Genomic DNA, 16906 nt, shown 5'->3' with positions numbered 1-16906 from the left:
GCAGTAAATTCAAGAACATATAATGAGGCTACGTGATGTTTCTAAAACACATTTATATTCTAGTTTCAGTCTGATATGTAGGTATAGATGGGACTCAAACCCATGATCTTTGGTTTGCAAAAACACCAACACCTTCACGCTTGTCCAGTCAAATACAATGTTTTGGTGTCATCAAGGGGTTGAAAACGTCACTGCTCAGTGAGTTCAGTGTCATTTGCATAAGATCCGCCCACATCCAGTCATAACACATTGAGCACCATGAGTGATGCTAATGTGGGTTGATTAAGAATAACAGTTTGGATAGGTGCAAGATTTAGGAATCATTGCTCTTTTAGTAATTTTCTTGAAGGATTTCCATAAAGGGAATCCCACTTTAAGTGTTTAAAATCATATAAATTATTAGATTCATCCATGTTGCCAATTCAGATGCTGGATGAATATATATGAATATTAAGAAAACTGCACACCTGCCTAATTTAGTTTTCTTTGGGAGCAGGTAGATTATACTTTGAACCTAAAGCTTGTTTTAAAGCTACAGAAGGTGGGAGTAAATTCAAGTACCTATAATGTATGATGCTACCTAATATTTCTATACATCACTTACGTGAGAGTTGTGACAAGTAAACAACGGACAAATCCCAATGCCCTGAACATTAATCATTTGATTGATATGATCTGTTTGAGATCCTAAAGAGATTGATATATCAATCTCCTTGAAAGGCATGGATGGGGGTTGAACCCATGATCTTTGGTTTACGAGACCAACGCCTTACCACTTGGCCACCACGCCTGTGTTCTGGCCACATCACTACTGTCTAAAAAAAGCGGGTATTGAGGTCAGCAAAAACAGAATGCTGTTAACCACCTTACACATGGACGCCTAACAGGACTCTTAGATGTGACAAGTACACAAGTGTCCAATCCCAATGTCCTAACTCATTGACTCAAAGACTTTAAAGCGCATTCCCTTCAAAGTCTGCAAGGACTTAGGCCTGTCTCTAGAGGCTTGTTGGAGATGAACTGCGCCTGGAAAGTAGACAAGAGCAGGCGGCAGCAGCAGGGGGCGTTGACAAAAAATGTGGTCAAGTTGGACAGTTTTTAGCCGCCTTCAATGAATAAACAGGAAGTCAAAGAAACAGTTACTTCCTGTTATGTTCTCATATTTCTTTAACTCATCCATCTGACCATTCCCATCATCTTTAAAGGTATGGTTGGGATTCAAACCCATGATCTTTGGTTTGCAAAAACACCAACACCTTCACGCTTGTCCAGTCAAATACAATGTTTTGGTGTCATCAAGGGGTTGAAAACGTCACTGCTCAGTGAGTTCAGTGTCATTTGCATAAGATCCGCCCACATCCACTAATAACACATTGAGCACCATGAGTGATGCTAATGTGGGTTGATTAAGAATAACAGTTTGGCTTGGTACAAGATTTAGGAATCATTGCTCTTTTAGTAATTTTCTAGAAGGATTTCCATAAAGGGAATCCCACTATAAGTGTTGAAAATCAAATAAACTATCTTAATTTGACATTTTAAATTCCTAATTTATATATCTAAATACCAAATGAAGTACACCCTCATTTTCACACTTGCCCCAAATCCTGAATAGTTTTTTTCGTGGTAGGAGGTGGATTTTACTTTCAACCTAAAGCTTGTTTTAAAGCTACAGAAAGTGGCAGTAAATTCAAGAACATATAATGAGGCTACGTGATGTTTCTATAACACATGTATCTTCCAGTTTCAGTCTGATTTTGAGGTATGGATGGGACTCAAACCCATGGTCCTTGATTTAAAAGACCAAAAAGTATTTGTGGTTGATTTTAGGAGATGGATATAATTGTCAAACACCAGCATACGAATCCAGTAAACCATTTCAAAAACACAGGGATGTTTTTATTGGTATTTCAAACATGTAACACAATGAAAATGATGCCCTGACAATGGGATATTTGACATTTTATTGTATTTTTCTTCACCGAGTGTTTATCACTATTTTCATGTTTAGTTTAAATGAATTTAATGATTTGACCTAAATAACTGTAGGTAGAATATAGGCCCTTCAATGTTCCTACTGTCACTGTTTGACCCGGTCAGGCACACACAAAACAAATCATGACACTCTAATGTGATTTATAGATAGACAGTATCATATCATCGACATATGGCTTTGTAATTGTTTTCCTTTGGTCCCTTTTACATGTTTTACTTCTTGTGGTATTTGTCTTGTGTTATTTTATATTACTGTGCAAATCAGCAAAGCTCAGCTGATAGTTATTGACTTGCTGTTTGTTTTAAACTATTAATGACAACTTCTGACTGGACCGAGCGCCGGTGTGTTTCGATTTGTCCATCAATCGAAATAATAGTTCTCCACGAAGTTGCCGCGACCCCTTATGTAGAGGGGAGAAAAGTTATAGATGAGAGCTTGCTCCTCCTTCTCAGGGCTGGAGAAATGGTGCTGGTTCTTCATGGCTGGAGGGGAGGAAGAGGAAAGAAGAGAGAGAGAGAGGGAGAGAGAGAGAGAGAGAGAGAGAGAGAGAATAAGGGGGAAAGTTAAGAAACTTACAGCTGTTATTTCCCTGTCAACAAAAACCCACTGTTTGAGAATGAAATGAGCTCTAAGTGTTCAACGTCTTTCCAGACAATCCTTCTGATTGGCAATTAAAAAAAAAAATTGTTTACATTTCGCCTGAAAACAGCTTTGGATTTTTTTCAGGGATACTTGCTTGAAAAAGAGATGATACTTCTCAAGCGGTAATTCCTTATAAAGAATTTCCATAATATTATTTCATCTTGGTAATACATTGCTCATAGGTACAACAGTCATTTTTTGCAGGGTCACTCAAATTTGACTGTCATTTAAATTCAGTTGCACTTGAACCATTCAAGAGTTATGGCGGTTTAGAATTAACAGAAAATGACATTTATTTTTACAATTACCACTTGAAATGATGAAGGCAGTAGAAAATAAACAAAATGTTAACCAAGGTGTTTAATTTTTACCTCTTCACTTAACATTTCATTTAACCTTTTTTTTGTGAAAATGAAAAGGACACAATAAATTAAAATAGAACTCTGCAAACACATAGTTATGATTGTAAAGGGATATTATTTTGCATCAGGAGTTATGTACCGAACTAATCAGATCTTTGTGTCCCGCAGCCTTATTTCCATCACATTTCCGTGAAATCAGTGACCCAATCTTTTGGATATATTCTGCTATGAAATAGACAGTAACAACCTGATAAGCTGGGGTAATAAAAGCATATAGAGATACCATACGCTACCTTCAGAGACAAAGAAGCTGCCAGTGTAGAAGCTGGCTCTCACAGCGGCGGTGGAGTGAATCATTCCCGGCTTATCAATCCACTCAAAGGTGGTTTTCTCTGGATGCCACTGCACTGCATAAAATGGGTAGCGGTAGGCTGAGGAGAACCACAAACATTGTCAGCAGATGATCATTACAGTCATCAATACCCCAACTTCATCATCTCTTCAATTCCCAATGTCGTCTGAATCGGATTAATCACCCTCGTTATTATTATATCCGAAACACCAGTTCAGTTATGAGGTGATGCTGCCATCTATAGCTGACATCACAGTAGCTATTGGTTGCACTATGTGCACTAACCTTTGACTGTCTGTATAATGAACAACATGAAATAATACAGCATTTAAACGGCAAAATAGTCAGGGAGTAATGGTACCTTCCATGGTGGAGATGAATTCTTTCTTCCCATCATTGTTAGTGGACAGGACCTTGTAAAACCTCTTCAGAATGGCATTTCGGCTAAAGTTCTGTTGGTTAAAAGACAGAGACATTAGGTCAATGGTTTGTACATCGTATGAAAAGTTTCTCCAGCAACACGTGTCAATTTCCGCTTGTTGTAGCATATGGTCTTTTCACATGTTTCTGATGTCACAAAAACAATCACTTACAGCTCAAAATGGTAAGCACTTGAAAAACTATACATGGATAGACATGGATAGATCCTGCTGTTCACAGTTTAGATAGGTAATGGATGAAGGATTCTTTGCTCATTAAATAATTTTCTAGAATGACGCTTCTAAAGAGAACCCCACTTTAGGTGTTAAGCAAATAGACTCAAATCCATGGTCCTTGATTTGAAAGACCAACCACTTCCCAATTTACCAGACCTCCATAGTTTTATAGTCACAGATGGAAATAGTTAAGTTATTTATCCAACAATAAGCACCATAAAGCTATCCAACTGAAAATAAATCTTTGATTGATATGATCTGTTTGAGATCCTAAAGAGATTGATATATCAATCTCCTTGAAAGGCATGGATGGGGGTTGAACCCATGATCTTTGGTTTACGAGACCAACGCCTTACCACTTGGCCACCACGCCTGTGTTTTGGCCACATCACTACTGTCTAAAAAAAGCGGGTATTGAGGTCAGCAAAAACAGAATGCTGTTAACCACCTTACACATGGACGCCTAACAGGACTCTTAGATGTGACAAGTACACAAGTGTCCAATCCCAATGTCCTAACTCATTGACTCAAAGACTTTAAAGCGCATTCCCTTCAAAGTCTGCGAGGACTTAGGCCTGTCTCTAAAGGCTTGTTGGAGATGAACTGCGCCTGGAAAGTAGACAAGAGCAGGCGGCAGCAGCAGGGGGCGTTGACAAAAAATGTGGTCAAGTTGGACAGTTTTTAGCTGCTTTCAATGAATAAACAGGAAGTCAAAGAAACAGTTACTTCCTGTTATGTTCTCATATTTTTATAATTCATCCATCTGACCATTCCCATCATCTTTAAAGGTATGGTTGGGATTCAAACCCATGATCTCTGGTTTGCAAAAACACCAACACCTTCACGCTTGTCCAGTCAAATACAATGTTTTGGTGTCATCAAGGGGTTGAAAACGTCACTGCTCAGTGAGTTCAGTGTCATTTGCATAAGATCCGCCCACATCCACTAATAACACATTGAGCACCATGAGTGATGCTAATGTGGGTTGAATACGAATAACAGTTTGGATATGTGCTAGTTTTAGGAATCATTGCTCTTTTAGTAATTTTCTAGAATGATTGCCATAAAGGGAATCCCACTATAAGTGTTGAAAATCAAATAAAGTATCTTGATTTGTCAATTTGACATTTTAAATTCCTAATTTATATATCTAAATACCAAATGAAGTACACCCTCATTTTCACACTTGCCCCAAATCCTGATTAGTTTTTTTCGTGGCAGGAGGTGGATTTTACTTTCAACCTAAAGCTTGTTTTAAAGCTACAGAAAGTGGCAGTAAATTCAAGAACATATAATGAGGCTACGTGATGTTTCTAAAACACATTTATATTCTAGTTTCAGTCTGATATGTAGGTATAGATGGGACTCAAACCCATGATCTTTGGTTTGCAAAAACACCAACACCTTCACGCTTGTCCAGTCAAATACAATGTTTTGGTGTCATCAAGGGGTTGAAAACGTCACTGCTCAGTGAGTTCAGTGTCATTTGCATAAGATCCGCCCACATCCAGTCATAACACATTGAGCACCATGAGTGATGCTAATGTGGGTTGATTAAGAATAACAGTTTGGATAGGTGCAAGATTTAGGAATCATTGCTCTTTTAGTAATTTTCTTGAAGGATTTCCATAAAGGGAATCCCACTTTAAGTGTTTAAAATCATATAAATTATTAGATTCATCCATGTTGCCAATTCAGATGCTGGATGAATATATATGAATATTAAGAAAACTGCACACCTGCCTAATTTAGTTTTCTTTGGGAGCAGGTAGATTATACTTTGAACCTAAAGCTTGTTTTAAAGCTACAGAAGGTGGGAGTAAATTCAAGTACCTATAATGTATGATGCTACCTAATATTTCTATACATCACTTACGTGAGAGTTGTGACAAGTAAACAACGGACAAATCCCAATGCCCTGAACATTAATCATTTGATTGATATGATCTGTTTGAGATCCTAAAGAGATTGATATATCAATCTCCTTGAAAGGCATGGATGGGGGTTGAACCCATGATCTTTGGTTTACGAGACCAACGCCTTACCACTTGGCCACCACGCCTGTGTTCTGGCCACATCACTACTGTCTAAAAAAAGCGGGTATTGAGGTCAGCAAAAACAGAATGCTGTTAACCACCTTACACATGGACGCCTAACAGGACTCTTAGATGTGACAAGTACACAAGTGTCCAATCCCAATGTCCTAACTCATTGACTCAAAGACTTTAAAGCGCATTCCCTTCAAAGTCTGCGAGGACTTAGGCCTGTCTCTAGAGGCTTGTTGGAGATGAACTGTTCCTGGAAAGTAGACAAGAGCAGGCGGCAGCAGCAGGGGGCGTTGACAAAAAATGTGGTCAAGTTGGACAGTTTTTAGCCGCTTTCAATGAATAAACAGGAAGTCAAAGAAACAGTTACTTCCTGTTATGTTCTCATATTTCTTTAACTCATCCATCTGACCATTCCCATCATCTTTAAAGGTATGGTTGGGATTCAAACCCATGATCTTTGGTTTGCAAAAACACCAACACCTTCACGCTTGTCCAGTCAAATACAATGTTTTGGTGTCATCAAGGGGTTGAAAACGTCACTGCTCAGTGAGTTCAGTGTCATTTGCATAAGATCCGCCCACATCCACTAATAACACATTGAGCACCATGAGTGATGCTAATGTGGGTTGAATAAGAATAACAGTTTGGCTTGGTACAAGATTTAGGAATCATTGCTCTTTTAGTAATTTTCTAGAAGGATTTCCATAAAGGGAATCCCACTATAAGTGTTGAAAATCAAATAAAGTATCTTAATTTGACATTTTAAATTCCTAATTTATATATCTAAATACCAAGTGAAGTACACCCTCATTTTCACACTTGCCCCAAATCCTGAATAGTTTTTTTCGTGGTGGGAGGTGGATTTTACTTTCAACCTAAAGCTTGTTTTAAAGCTACAGAAAGTGGCAGTAAATTCAAGAACATATAATGAGGCTACGTGATGTTTCTATAACACATGTATCTTCCAGTTTCAGTCTGATTTTGAGGTATGGATGGGACTCAAACCCATGGTCCTTGATTTAAAAGACCAAAAAGTATTTGTGGTTGATTTTAGGAGATGGATATAATTGTCAAACACCAGCATACGAATCCAGTAAACCATTTGAAAAACACAGGGATGTTTTTATTGGTATTTCAAACATGTAACACAATGAAAATGATGCCCTGACAATGGGATATTTGACATTTTATTGTATTTTTCTTCACCGAGTGTTTATCACTATTTTCATGTTTAGTTTAAATGAATTTAATGATTTGACCTAAATAACTGTAGGTAGAATATAGGCCCTTCAATGTTCCTACTGTCACTGTTTGACCCGGTCAGGCACACACAAAACAAATCATGACACTCTAATGTGATTTATAGATAGACAGTATCATATCATCGACATATGGCTTTGTAATTGTTTTCCTTTCGTCCCTTTTACATGTTTTACTTCTTGTGGTATTTGTCTTGTGTTATTTTATATTACTGTGCAAATCAGCAAAGCTCAGCTGATAGTTATTGACTTGCTGTTTGTTTTAAACTATTAATGACAACTTCTGACTGGACCGAGCGCCGGTGTGTTTCGATTTGTCCATCAATCGAAATAATAGTTCTCCACGAAGTTGCCGCGACCCCTTATGTAGAGGGGAGAAAAGTTATAGATGAGAGCTTGCTCCTCCTTCTCAGGGCTGGAGAAATGGTGCTGGTTCGTCATGGCTGGAGGGGAGGAAGAGGAAAGAAGAGAGAGAGAGAGAGAGAGAGAGAGAGAGAGAGAGAGAGAGAATAAGGGGGAAAGTTAAGAAACTTACAGCTGTTATTTCCCTGTCAACAAAAACCCACTGTTTGAGAATGAAATGAGCTCTAAGTGTTCAACGTCTTTTCAGACAATCCTTCTGATTGGCAATTAAAAAAAAAAATAGTTTACATCTCGCCTGCAAACAGCTTTGGATTTTTTTCAGGGATACTTGCTTGAAAAAGAGATGATACTTCTCAAGCGGTAATTCCTTATAAAGAATTTCCATAATATTATTTCATCTTGGTAATACATTGCTCATAGGTACAACAGTCATTTTTTGCAGGGTCACTCAAATTTGACTGTCATTTAAATTCAGTTGCACTTGAACCATTCAAGAGTTATGGCGGTTTAGAATTAACAGAAAATTACATTTATTTTTACAACTACCACTTGAAATGATGAAGGCAGTAGAAAATAAACAAAATGTTAACCAAGGTGTTTAATTTTTACCTCTTCACTTAACATTTCATTTAACCTTTTTTTTTTGTGAAAATGAAAAGGACACAATAAATTAAAATAGAACTCTGCAAACACATAGTTATGATTGTAAAGGGATATTATTTTGCATCAGGAGTTATGTACCGAACTAATCAGATCTTTGTGTCCCGCAGCCTTATTTCCATCACATTTCAGTGAAATCAGTGACCCAATCTTTTGGATATATTCTGCTATGAAATAGACAGTAACAACCTGATAAGCTGGCGTAATAAAAGCATATAGAGATACCATACGCTACCTTCAGAGACAAAGAAGCTGCCAGTGTAGAAGCTGGCTCTCACAGCGGCGGTGGAGTGAATCATTCCCGGCTTATCAATCCACTCAAAGGTGGTTTTCTCTGGATGCCACTGCACTGCATAAAATGGGTAGCGGTAGGCTGAGGAGAACCACAAACATTGTCAGCAGATGATCATTACAGTCATCAATACCCCAACTTCATCATCTCTTCAATTCCCAATGTCGTCTGAATCGGATTAATCACCCTCGTTATTATTATATCCGAAACACCAGTTCAGTTATGAGGTGATGCTGCCATCTATAGCTGAAATCACAGTAGCTATTGGTTGCACTATGTGCACTAACCTTTGACTGTCTGTATAATGAACAACATGAAATAATACAGCATTTAAACGGCAAAATAGTCAAGGAGTAATGGTACCTTCCATGGTGGAGATGAATTCTTTCTTCCCATCATTGTTAGTGGACAGGACCTTGTAAAACCTCTTCAGAATGGCATTTCGGCTAAAGTTCTGTTGGTTAAAAGACAGAGACATTAGGTCAATGGTTTGTACATCGTATGAAAAGTTTTTCCAGCAACACGTGTCAATTTCCGCTTGTTGTAGCATATGGTCTTTTCACATGTTTCTGATGTCACATAAACAATCACTTACAGCTCAAAATGGTAAGCACTTGAAAAACTATACATGGATAGACATGGATAGATCCTGCTGTTCACAGTTTAGATAGGTAATGGATGAAGGATTCTTTGCTCATTAAATAATTTTCTAGAATGACGCTTCTAAAGAGAACCCCACTTTAGGTGTTAAGCAAATAGACACAAATCCATGGTCCTTGATTTGAAAGACCAACCACTTCCCAATTTACCAGACCTCCATAGTTTTATAGTCACAGATGGAAATAGTTAAGTTATTTATCCAACAATAAGCACCATAAAGCTATCCAACTGAAAATAAATCTTTGATTGATATGATCTGTTTGAGAACCCAAAGAGTTTGTTATATCAAGCTCAATGGAAGGCATGGATGGGGGTTGAACCCATGATCTTTGGTTTACGAGACCAACGCCTTACCACTTGGCCACCACGCCTGTGTTTTGGCCACATCACTACTGTCTAAAAAAAAGCGGGTATTGAGGTCAGCAAAAACAGAATGCTGTTAACCACCTTACACATGGACGCCTAACAGGACTCTTAGATGTGACAAGTACACAAGTGTCCAATCCCAATGTCCTAACTCATTGACTCAAAGACTTTAAAGCGCATTCCCTTCAAAGTCTGCAAGGACTTAGGCCTGTCTCTAGAGGCTTGTTGGAGATGAACTGTTCCTGGAAAGCAGACAAGAGCAGGCGGCAGCAGCAGGGGGCGTTGACAAAAAATGTGGTCAAGTTGGACAGTTTTTAGCCGCCTTCAATGAATAAACAGGAAGTCAAAGAAACAGTTACTTCCTGTTATGTTCTCATATTTCTATAATTCATCCATCTGACCGTTCCCATCATCTTTAAAGGTATGGTTGGGATTCAAACCCATGATCTTTGGTTTGCAAAAACACCAACATCTTCACGCTTGTCCAGTCAAATACAATGTTTTGGTGTCATCAAGGGGTTGAAAACGTCACTGCTCAGTGAGTTCAGTGTCATTTGCATAAGATCCGCCCACATCCACTAATAACACATTGAGCACCATGAGTGATGCTAATGTGGGTTGAATAAGAATAACAGTTTGGATACGTGCTAGATTTAGGAATCATTGCTCTTTTAGTAATTTTCTAGAAGGATTTCCATAAAGGGAATCCCACTATAAGTGTTGAAAATCAAATAAAGTATCTTAATTTGTCAATTTGACATTGTTGCCAATTTGTCCATGTTGCCAATTCAGATGCTGGATGAATATATATATAAATATTAAGAAAACTACACACCTGCCTAATTTAGTTTTCTTTGGGAGCAGGTAGATTATACTTTGAACCTAAAGCTTGTTTTAAAGCTACAGAAGGTGTGAGTAAATCCAAGTACCTATAATGTATGATGCTACCTAATATTTCTATACATCACTTACGTGAGAGTTGTGACAAGTAAACAACGGACAAATCCCAATGCCCTGAACATTAATCATTTGATCTGTTTGAGATCCTAAAGAGATTGATATATCAATCTCCTTGCAAGGCATGGATGGGGGTTGAACCCATGATCTTTGGTTTACGAGACCAACGCCTTACCACTTGGCCACCACGCCTGTGTTCTGGCCACATCACTACTGTCTAAAAAAAGCGGGTATTGAGGTCAGCAAAAACAGAATGCTGTTAACCACCTTACACATGGACGCCTAACAGGACTCTTAGATGTGACAAGTACACAAGTGTCCAATCCCAATGTCCTAACTCATTGACTCAAAGACTTTAAAGCGCATTCCCTGCAAAGTCTGCGAGGACTTTCCATAAAGGGAATCCCACTTTAAGTGTTAACAATAATTTAAACTGAGTCATTATGTTGCATTTCAGATTTTAAATTGATATCTAATTTACAAGAAAACTACACACTACACATTCTCACACTTAAACCTAAAGCTAGTTTTAAAGCTACAGAAACTGGCAGTAAATTCAAGAACATATAATGAGGCTACGCAATGTTTCTATAACACATTTATCTCACAGTTTCAGTCTGCTCTTAAGCTATCTGTTGGGATTCAAACCCACGGTCTTGTGCAGTCGCAGAGGTTCCAACTTGACACATAATTTAACAAGATGGAAACAAATCCACCGCCGTCTCATCTCTGCTGTCCACAAACAATTATCTTTGTCATTGCCTGCAGAAAAGTCCTTTATTTGCAAAAAGTAAAAGCGTCTCGGCTGATGGATCTGTTCTGGTTGTGTTTATTAGAGAAAAAAGCTGCTTATTTTGTCGGATTTTCCAAACTTTTGAAAGCACTTATTGCCATTATTGAGTGAAAAGTGCTCTACGGAGTTCTAGGTAGACGCAGCCTCCAGGGTTCCGGATGCTATTTGATGAGTCTTGACACTTTGGTACCTTAAAAAAGAGGGAAATGAGAGTTAGGGGAGCAGATAAAAATACCTGCGTAGACAGACTCCATTTGTGGAAGTTGGAGGTGATGTTTTCCTTGCCCAGAGTCTGCAGCAGTTCTTCGGGGAAATTTCGGAAGAGACGGCTGGACTTGGCCGCTAAAGAGGCCGGACGCCGCGTTGTGGCGAGGCAGGAGGTCCGAAGGGGAAGCAGTTCACACAACACAGGAAGAGGGTACGTTACGTTTGATGATAGTGAGAAAGAGTTGCTCAACGCAGCCTTTTTATTGGAATAAGTAATTTAACAGCAGGGTCAGAGGTACGGGCCGGCCTCACATGGCTAACAGGTAAAGGGGAGCGATGCTCAGGCTCATTTGATTGGGAACCGCTCAACTCTAACGGCACTGAGCACCACGAGGGATACTGCTGTGGGCCGGATGAGGATGGCAGCTTGGTTAAAGGGGCAAACAAGCATTTAGAATACACTCTGGATGTCCAGGCTTTATTGAGTTTGGTACTCACTATGGTAATCTATTAAAATCATCAATCAAGATAAAAAGCCGAGCCGAGGACATGGCCGAGAGAAGAGCACCTGGGGTCAGGTTGAGAGGCAGAGCCACAGCCCTGGTGTCGGTGAGGGTGAGCAGGTTCTCGTTGGCCGTGAGGACAGTCAGCTGCTGGAGGCCCTGACAAGTTCCCCAGATAGGGAAGAAGTCCCCGGCGTCGTTGGCCTGCAGAGGGCGAGAGAGAGAGCGAGGAAGGAGCGCTTCAATCTCATAGGCTGAGGCGTTTATTTTTTACCATAGGGCGAGCAAACAAAATGTACTGAGAAGAATCAAAAAGGACAAAACAATCAATAGGAACCCATAAATCCCTCGTCGGCAGTCAGTTGAACAAGTCTGATATTTTATATGTTTTTTTATATATTCTACCCTCAGAGCCAGGTCGTAGAAGATCTTGGAAGCTCGACTGAACTGCGACGTTTCAATATCGACGCCTCCTCCCGGCAGCAGCAACCTGATGGAAAACACACGGCGCTTACGTTCAGGACATCACGCACACAGCGTGCACGGGCGCCACTTTCCCACAGTTTTCATGCGCGTACATTCGACACAGAACACGACGAAATCAGAAGCAACTAACAGCGTGAAGGCATAGTCCGTGGACGTGTCCTCCTTTATGTAAACGACAACATGTTATTACTCTTTTTACCGGCTTGAAGCCTCTGACCAGATTTAGCATCAACAACTGTACGGTGACAGCCCTAGAAACCATGGCAACCAGAGGAACCCGCTGCACTCACCCGTTTATTGAGGAGAAAATGTCTGCGTACTCTCTTTCTGTGCGATTGATTCTGGTGACAGAAAAAAAAGGTACAAAAAGAGAATTAAAACGACAATTACAAGTCGCCGTTTACATCCACGTGGGTCCAAACCTTGACCTTTGACCTTTGAACAGCAACATTCTAATCACCTCCTCCCTGACTCCAGATGGACGTCGGTGACAAATTTGTGGAAATTCCCCTTCAGGCGTTTCCTGAGGTATCGAGTCAGTTCACAAGAATGAAAATAGTTGAAGCCAAGACTATCGAACACATTATGAATCACAAAATCGTTGGACATTCGGTTTTGTGTGCAAACTAACAAAAGTAATTAGCTGGAAAGCTTCAAAGATTCAAAGCTTCATCTCGTCCATCAGCTGAAGCGGGACCTATTTCATCACCCACTGACCAAAGAGACTCTAAAACACTCTGTGGAGAAGAGCTTTCAGATTAGTTGAGTTTAGTTTTAAGTTTATTTTTGCAGAATTTAAAAGATACACAAACATAACAGAGATAAATAATATCAGAGTGCAGGAAGAGACGATAAAAAACCACTGGGCTTATTTGAAGCCTCCACCTGTATAATATTAAAATATTATAGAGAACACAAAATGATTATACATAAGTTATGGCTACGTAATATTGGTGACAAAGTATTTTACCAAGGTGGGGTATATAATAACAACAATACCAATACATTTGATCCATTGTTAAAGTATTGATTAACACGAGTATTAATTGTTCCACTGTTCCACCTTTCGTTATTGTATCATAATGCAAGGATGTGGGAAGTTTATCAAAGGATTCATCTAATGACCCAATAGGTAAAAAAATAAAACATTAAATTGTTTCAAGCGTGAGATCGAAAAAGCCTTAAAATGGAGTTTTACAAGAAAGTGTGTTTGCTGGAGGATTGAATTGTACCGCAACAATGAAAAACATCTAACAGATTCCCACTTTAAATGACTGCAGATGAAGACGTGAAGCAGGTCCTAACTACATGTTGAAACCCGGGTTCCTGGGTATGAGTGCGCTGGACTTCGTGGGATCTTAAAGACGCCGTACCTGATGGGTACAACCCTCGCGCCGCCGCTCTCTATGTATTTAACGTAGGAGGCAGCGATGTATGATGAGCCGCGAGCAGACAGGTCTCCTGGAAGGTTTTCCTGGGCCAACACACCTGGAGGGCAAAGGAGACATAAAACCACACTTTAAGTATCTTTGCTAACCTTTAAAAAAGAAAACTGCATCTCCACAGGGTTGGATTACTGACGGGCACGGGGGCCTCCCAGGACTCCGCCTACAACATGTCACTTATAGAGACACAATCAACTACAAGAAGACGTAAAGCCACTACAAAGAGACACACAACTACTACAAAGAGACACAACACTACTACAAAGAGATGCAAAGCCACTACAAAGAGACACAAAACTACTACAAAGAGACACAACACTACTACAAAGAGATGCAAAGCCACTTCAAAGAGACACAAAACTACTACAAAGAGACACAACACTACTACAAAGAGATGCAAAGCCACTACAAAGAGACACACAACTACTACAAAGAGACACACAACTACTACAAAGAGAGACAACACTACTACAAAGAGATGCAAAGCCACTACAAAGAGACACACAACTACTACAAAGAGACACACAACTACTACAAAGAGACACAACACTACTACAAAGAGATGCAAAACAACTACAAAGAGACCCAAAACTACTGCAAAGAATCACAAAGCAACTACAAAGAGACACAAAACATCAAGTCCGCCCAATATTGCACACAAATTATTCCCCATCCAAACTTTCTGAACCCATCAGAGCTGATGCCAACAGAGCCTACAAAACACCCAGCTCCATTACCTTCACTAGAAGAGTAAATAAAACAAGATCATTGTTTGATGTGTGCCTGTGGCTTCGGAGATTAACTTCAAACTGGATTTTTTTATTTGATGGAGTTGTTAAAGCGAGACACTAGAGGCAAAAAAACATTGTTTTGCATGCAATTTTTTAATGAACTTGTCCTCTTCCAGACTCGTGGTTCCTAGAGTCCTAAAAAGTAGGATGGGAGCAAGAGCCTTCAGTTATCAAGCTCCTCTTTTATGGAACCAGCTTCCACTTTCAGTCCGGGAGGCAGACACAGTCACCTCATTCAAGAATAGACTTAAGACTTTCCTCTTTAATAGTGCTTATAGTTAGGGCTGAATCAGGTTTGCCCTGGTCCAGCCCCTTGATATGCTGCTATAGGCTTATAGGCTGCTGGGGGATGTTTTAGGATACACTGAGCACCTCTCTCCTCTTCTCTCTCTCCTTATGGATGAATTTACATCTCTCCATTGCACCTTATTAACTCTGCTTCCTCCCCGGAGTCGTTGTGAATTCACGTCTCGTAGGGTCCATTGGACCTGCTGAATTTATTTATTGTACCCCTCTAGTGTTTCTCCTTGATATCCACCACTCCTACAATTATAATTATATAATTATACACTGATTATTATGGTTTTCTTCAAACCTCTGCAGAGACTAAAAACAGACCTTATTGACAGTTGTTGTTATCGGTTTAGTAAGTGATTATGAATGCCGTATTGTACACCGTGTAGTATACAGCACACATTTGCACACGTCACCCTATTGTTATTATTATCATGAGATGGACACAATGACAAATAAAGCAGGAAAAAGTGTGAGAAATACTTACGTATTTGCAACTTCTGACTGCAACATTCAGAGGGAAATGGTAATTACTTAGGGAACTGGTAATAATTATTTAAGGAACTGGTAATAATTATTTAAGGAACTGGTAATTATGTAGGGATCTTGTAATTCTTAGGTAACTGTTACTTAGGGAACTGGTTTGTGATGCCGCTCGAAGGCAGACAGGATCGGCTTTGAGATGATATTATAATAACAATAGATCTCTCTCTCTCTCTCTCTCTCTCTCTGCTAAAATATTTTCTTCACATGCATGGATTTTAGTTTTATTGATTATTCGATGCATTTTTAATGGTACATACCTTTCTGGATATTTCTTTACAAATATTTAAAATAAATATTATTTAAGGGTTATTCATCATTAAATAAAAAACAAGTAATCATCTCTCTCTGTCTGTCAACACACGCACACCTTTGCTCATGCATTCTCAAATAGAACAGCATAACAGCTGACCATCCGACAGTCTCTCTCTCTCTCTCTCCCCCCCCCCCCCCCCCTCTCTCTCTCTCTCTCTCTCTCTCTCTCTCCCCCCCCCCCCCTCTCTCTCTCTCTTACCGATGACGGGTCTCAGGTTGAGTGTCCGGCTCGTGCCCGCCGCGCACAGATGCGCCGCGCCGAGGCAGACGCACAGCAGCGCGCACAGCATCGCGATCGGCCGACACATCCGAAACCAACCCGCTGCGGAGGACGGGACGCACCAGTGTGCACGCGGAGGGTGAAAACTCACGCGCATTTATGTATCTGCGTCAAACAAATGCGTTCAAAGTGTTTAATGGTCCGAGGGAAGGTTCCTCCTTCCGCGTGACCTGCTCCTCCTCTGAGGATGTGGCCTTCCCCTCCACGGACCCGGTAGAGATAGATCCGCCAGACGCGCCCACGTGGTGCAGCGCAGGTAGAGATGAGCACCTGTCAATCAACCTGACGATGTCAGGGAGGAAGAGGGAAGAAAGCTGAGGCGTTGACAGCAAGGATATTCCTCTTTTTGTTGTTGTTGCTTATTCCTATATATATATATATATATATATATATATATATATATATATATATATATATAATATATATATATTATATATAATGTACACATTTATATATATATATATATATATATATATATGTATATATCATATATAATATATACATATATATATGGGTACTGGTAATTACTTATATATATATATAATATATATATATATATTATATATATATGATACAATCATGTCTCTCATATTTGCACAGGCTCCGCCCACATCATGTCTGAAACTGCACCTTGAC

The 16906-nt window shown here is 39.6% G+C and overlaps 1 protein-coding gene and 5 non-coding genes across 6 annotated transcripts; 5 read left to right on the top strand and 1 right to left on the bottom strand.

The window, feature by feature from the left end:
* Positions 1-315: 315 nt before the first annotated feature.
* Positions 316-372, top strand: LOC117731532. Its single transcript, XR_004609541.1, has one exon. It is a non-coding gene; the product is annotated as a U7 small nuclear RNA (small nuclear RNA).
* A 1067-nt stretch (positions 373-1439) lies between these two features.
* Positions 1440-1496, top strand: LOC117731544. Its single transcript, XR_004609553.1, has one exon. It is a non-coding gene; the product is annotated as a U7 small nuclear RNA (small nuclear RNA).
* Positions 1497-2356: 860 nt separating this feature from the next.
* On the bottom strand, positions 2357-16298 carry zgc:171566. The gene is made up of 9 exons (XM_034532143.1): positions 16190-16298; positions 13976-14090; positions 12893-12943; positions 12522-12606; positions 12182-12320; positions 11642-11748; positions 8994-9084; positions 8574-8711; positions 2357-2478 (listed from the first exon to the last, which is right to left on the bottom strand). The coding sequence occupies exons 1-9, from the start codon at positions 16296-16298 to the stop codon at positions 2357-2359; spliced, it is 957 nt and encodes a 318-aa protein (XP_034388034.1).
* LOC117731531 lies at positions 5596-5652 on the top strand. Its single transcript, XR_004609540.1, has one exon. It is a non-coding gene; the product is annotated as a U7 small nuclear RNA (small nuclear RNA).
* Positions 6720-6776, top strand: LOC117731543. The gene has a single exon (XR_004609552.1). It is a non-coding gene; the product is annotated as a U7 small nuclear RNA (small nuclear RNA).
* Positions 10312-10368, top strand: LOC117731541. Its single transcript, XR_004609550.1, has one exon. It is a non-coding gene; the product is annotated as a U7 small nuclear RNA (small nuclear RNA).
* Positions 16299-16906: the final 608 nt, after the last annotated feature.

The sequence above is a fragment of the Cyclopterus lumpus genome, chromosome 5, assembly GCF_009769545.1.
Source record: "Cyclopterus lumpus isolate fCycLum1 chromosome 5, fCycLum1.pri, whole genome shotgun sequence".
NCBI lineage: Eukaryota > Metazoa > Chordata > Actinopteri > Perciformes > Cyclopteridae > Cyclopterus > Cyclopterus lumpus.
The sequence above is the reverse complement of the archived record's forward strand: the minus strand, read 5'-3'. Positions and strand labels throughout refer to the sequence as shown.

What these genes read in the sequence shown, in the direction of transcription:
- zgc:171566 (XM_034532143.1), bottom strand. Translation starts at nt 16,298, where the DNA reads ATGTGTCGGCCGATCGCGATGCTGTGCGCGCTGCTGTGCGTCTGCCTC. An exon ending in CAACCTGAGACCCGTCATCG is followed by an intron (nt 14,091 to 16,189) that starts GTAAGAGAGAGA and finishes TTTGCCCTCCAG; the next exon opens with GTGTGTTGGCCCAGGAAAAC. An exon ending in AATGGAGTCTGTCTACGCAG is followed by an intron (nt 9,085 to 11,641) that starts GTATTTTTATCT and finishes TTTAACCAACAG; the next exon opens with AACTTTAGCCGAAATGCCAT.